Source organism: Mus pahari, chromosome 2 (genome assembly GCF_900095145.1).
Source record: "Mus pahari chromosome 2, PAHARI_EIJ_v1.1, whole genome shotgun sequence".
Taxonomy (NCBI): Eukaryota; Metazoa; Chordata; class Mammalia; order Rodentia; family Muridae; genus Mus; species Mus pahari.
In genome coordinates, this window is record NC_034591.1 from 100,965,258 (window position 1) to 100,967,151 (window position 1,894).

The 1,894-nt window shown below is 38.8% G+C and overlaps 1 protein-coding gene across 13 annotated transcripts in view; it reads left to right on the forward strand.

Moving 5' to 3' along the window:
• Positions 1 to 1,894, forward strand: part of Znf638 (zinc finger protein 638) — a 71,577-nt gene that overhangs the window by 25,213 nt on the left and 44,470 nt on the right. For all 13 annotated transcript variants that reach the window (XM_021188629.1, XM_029535547.1, XM_029535550.1 and 10 more), the window contains exon 4: positions 1,778 to 1,816. In XM_021188629.1, the coding sequence (XP_021044288.1) occupies positions 1,778 to 1,816 (39 nt within the window). The remainder of the gene's footprint in view (positions 1 to 1,777; positions 1,817 to 1,894) is intronic.

The window sequence follows — 1,894 nt, forward strand, 5'->3', positions numbered from 1 at the left end:
TTTTTTTTTTTTTTTTTTTTCCAAGTGCTGCTGGATATAACTTAAAGAGTTTGATATAATACTGTGTTCTGGCAGTTTCAACAGAAAGTATGAAAATTTTATGTTCCCTGGAGGTTTGTTTTTAAGTTATGTACATGAATATGTACCAGTACATGGGTACGTGCATATGAATATAGGTAACTATGAGGCCAGAAACATCAGATCCTCCTGAAACTAGATATGGATGCTCCTCTTCAAGAGAATGCCTTTTGGGCTGGAGACTTGGCTCAGTGGTTAAGAGCACAGACTACTCTTCTAGAGGTCCTGAGTTCAATTCCCAGCAACCACATGGTGGCTCACAACCATCTGTAATGAGATCCAATGCCCTCTTTTGGTGTGTCTGAAGACAGCTATAGTGTAGTCATATACATAAAATAATAAATCTTTTAAAAAGAGAGAGAATGCCTTTTTAACCTTACCAAGCCTTCCTCTATCTACAGTTTTATAAAATGGGTAAGATACTTCTTTTTCTTTGTTCTCTCTCTGTCTCTCTCTCTGTCTCTCTGTCTCTCTGTCTCTCTGTCTCTCTGTCTCTCTCTCTCTCTCTCTCTCTCTCTCTCTGTATGTGTGTGTGTACACACGCACGTGTGCAGGCTTCTGTTGGCCACGGGTCAGTGTTAGATACTTTGATCTTAGAGCTTTCCACCTACTTTCTTGAGACAGGATTTTTCACAGTGACCTGGGGTTCATAATTAGACTGGCTGGCTAGTGAACCCAAGTCATTGGCATGTCTCTACTTCCACCATACTGAGATTACAAGCACATAGCGTGTAGTGCCCAGCTTTTTACATGAGTTAATTCTGGTCTCCTGTCTTGTGCAGCAAGTTATTTACAGACTAAGCTATCTTCTTTCTCAGCCTGTATGTCACATGACACATAGTTTAGTCAGTCTGACTTACCATGTAGATCAGTGGTTCTCAACCTTCCTAATGCTGCTACTTTTTAATATAGTTCCTCATGGTGTGGTGACTGCAACCATCAAATTATTTTTGTTGCTACTTCATAACTATAATTTTGCTACTGTTATGAATTGTAATATAAATATCTGATATATGACCCCTGTAAAGGGTTACTTGACCTCCCAAAGGGGTTACGACCCATATGTTGGGAAAGGCTGATGTAGATCTTGAACCCTCAGTTTTCTTGTTTCTACCTTCCACGTGCTGGCAAAGCAGGTATACACTGCCATGCCTATCATCTATCTTTGCTACTTTCTGTTTACCACTACCTAGACTTAATATTTTGTACCATGAAACAATTTTGTTTATACTATTTATTTGACTTAAAAAAGTTGAGGTCTTGGTGAATGTTTTTCTGCTAGCATATATATATATATACACACACACACACACACACACACACACACACACACACATACATACACACATACCTTTATTATGCAGTGGATTAGATATAAAATATTATCCTCAAGAAGTATATTTCTTTGTTTGTTTATTTGTTTGTTTCGAGACAGGGTTTCTCTGTGTAGCCCTGGCTGTCCTGGAACTCACTCTGTAGACCAGGCTGGCCTTGAACTCAGAACCTTGAATTCACCTGTCTGCCTCCCAAGTGCTGGGATTAAAGGCGTGTGCCACCAATGCCCGGCTAAGAAGTATATTTCAATGTCTTAAATCATATATAAACTTAAGTTTGAACAGTCTTAACACATTTCAGATAAGGATTAATTGGAGCTCATTATTTTTTGCACTGTCATTAATAGTGTTTATTTTTCAAATAGATACCCTGATTGGAATCCTGAGATCCTCCCATCCAGAAGGTAATTTCTTTTTTTTCTTTCCTTCTTTTGTGTGTGTGTGTGTGTGTGTGTGTGTGTGTGTGTGTGTGTGGTGTGTGT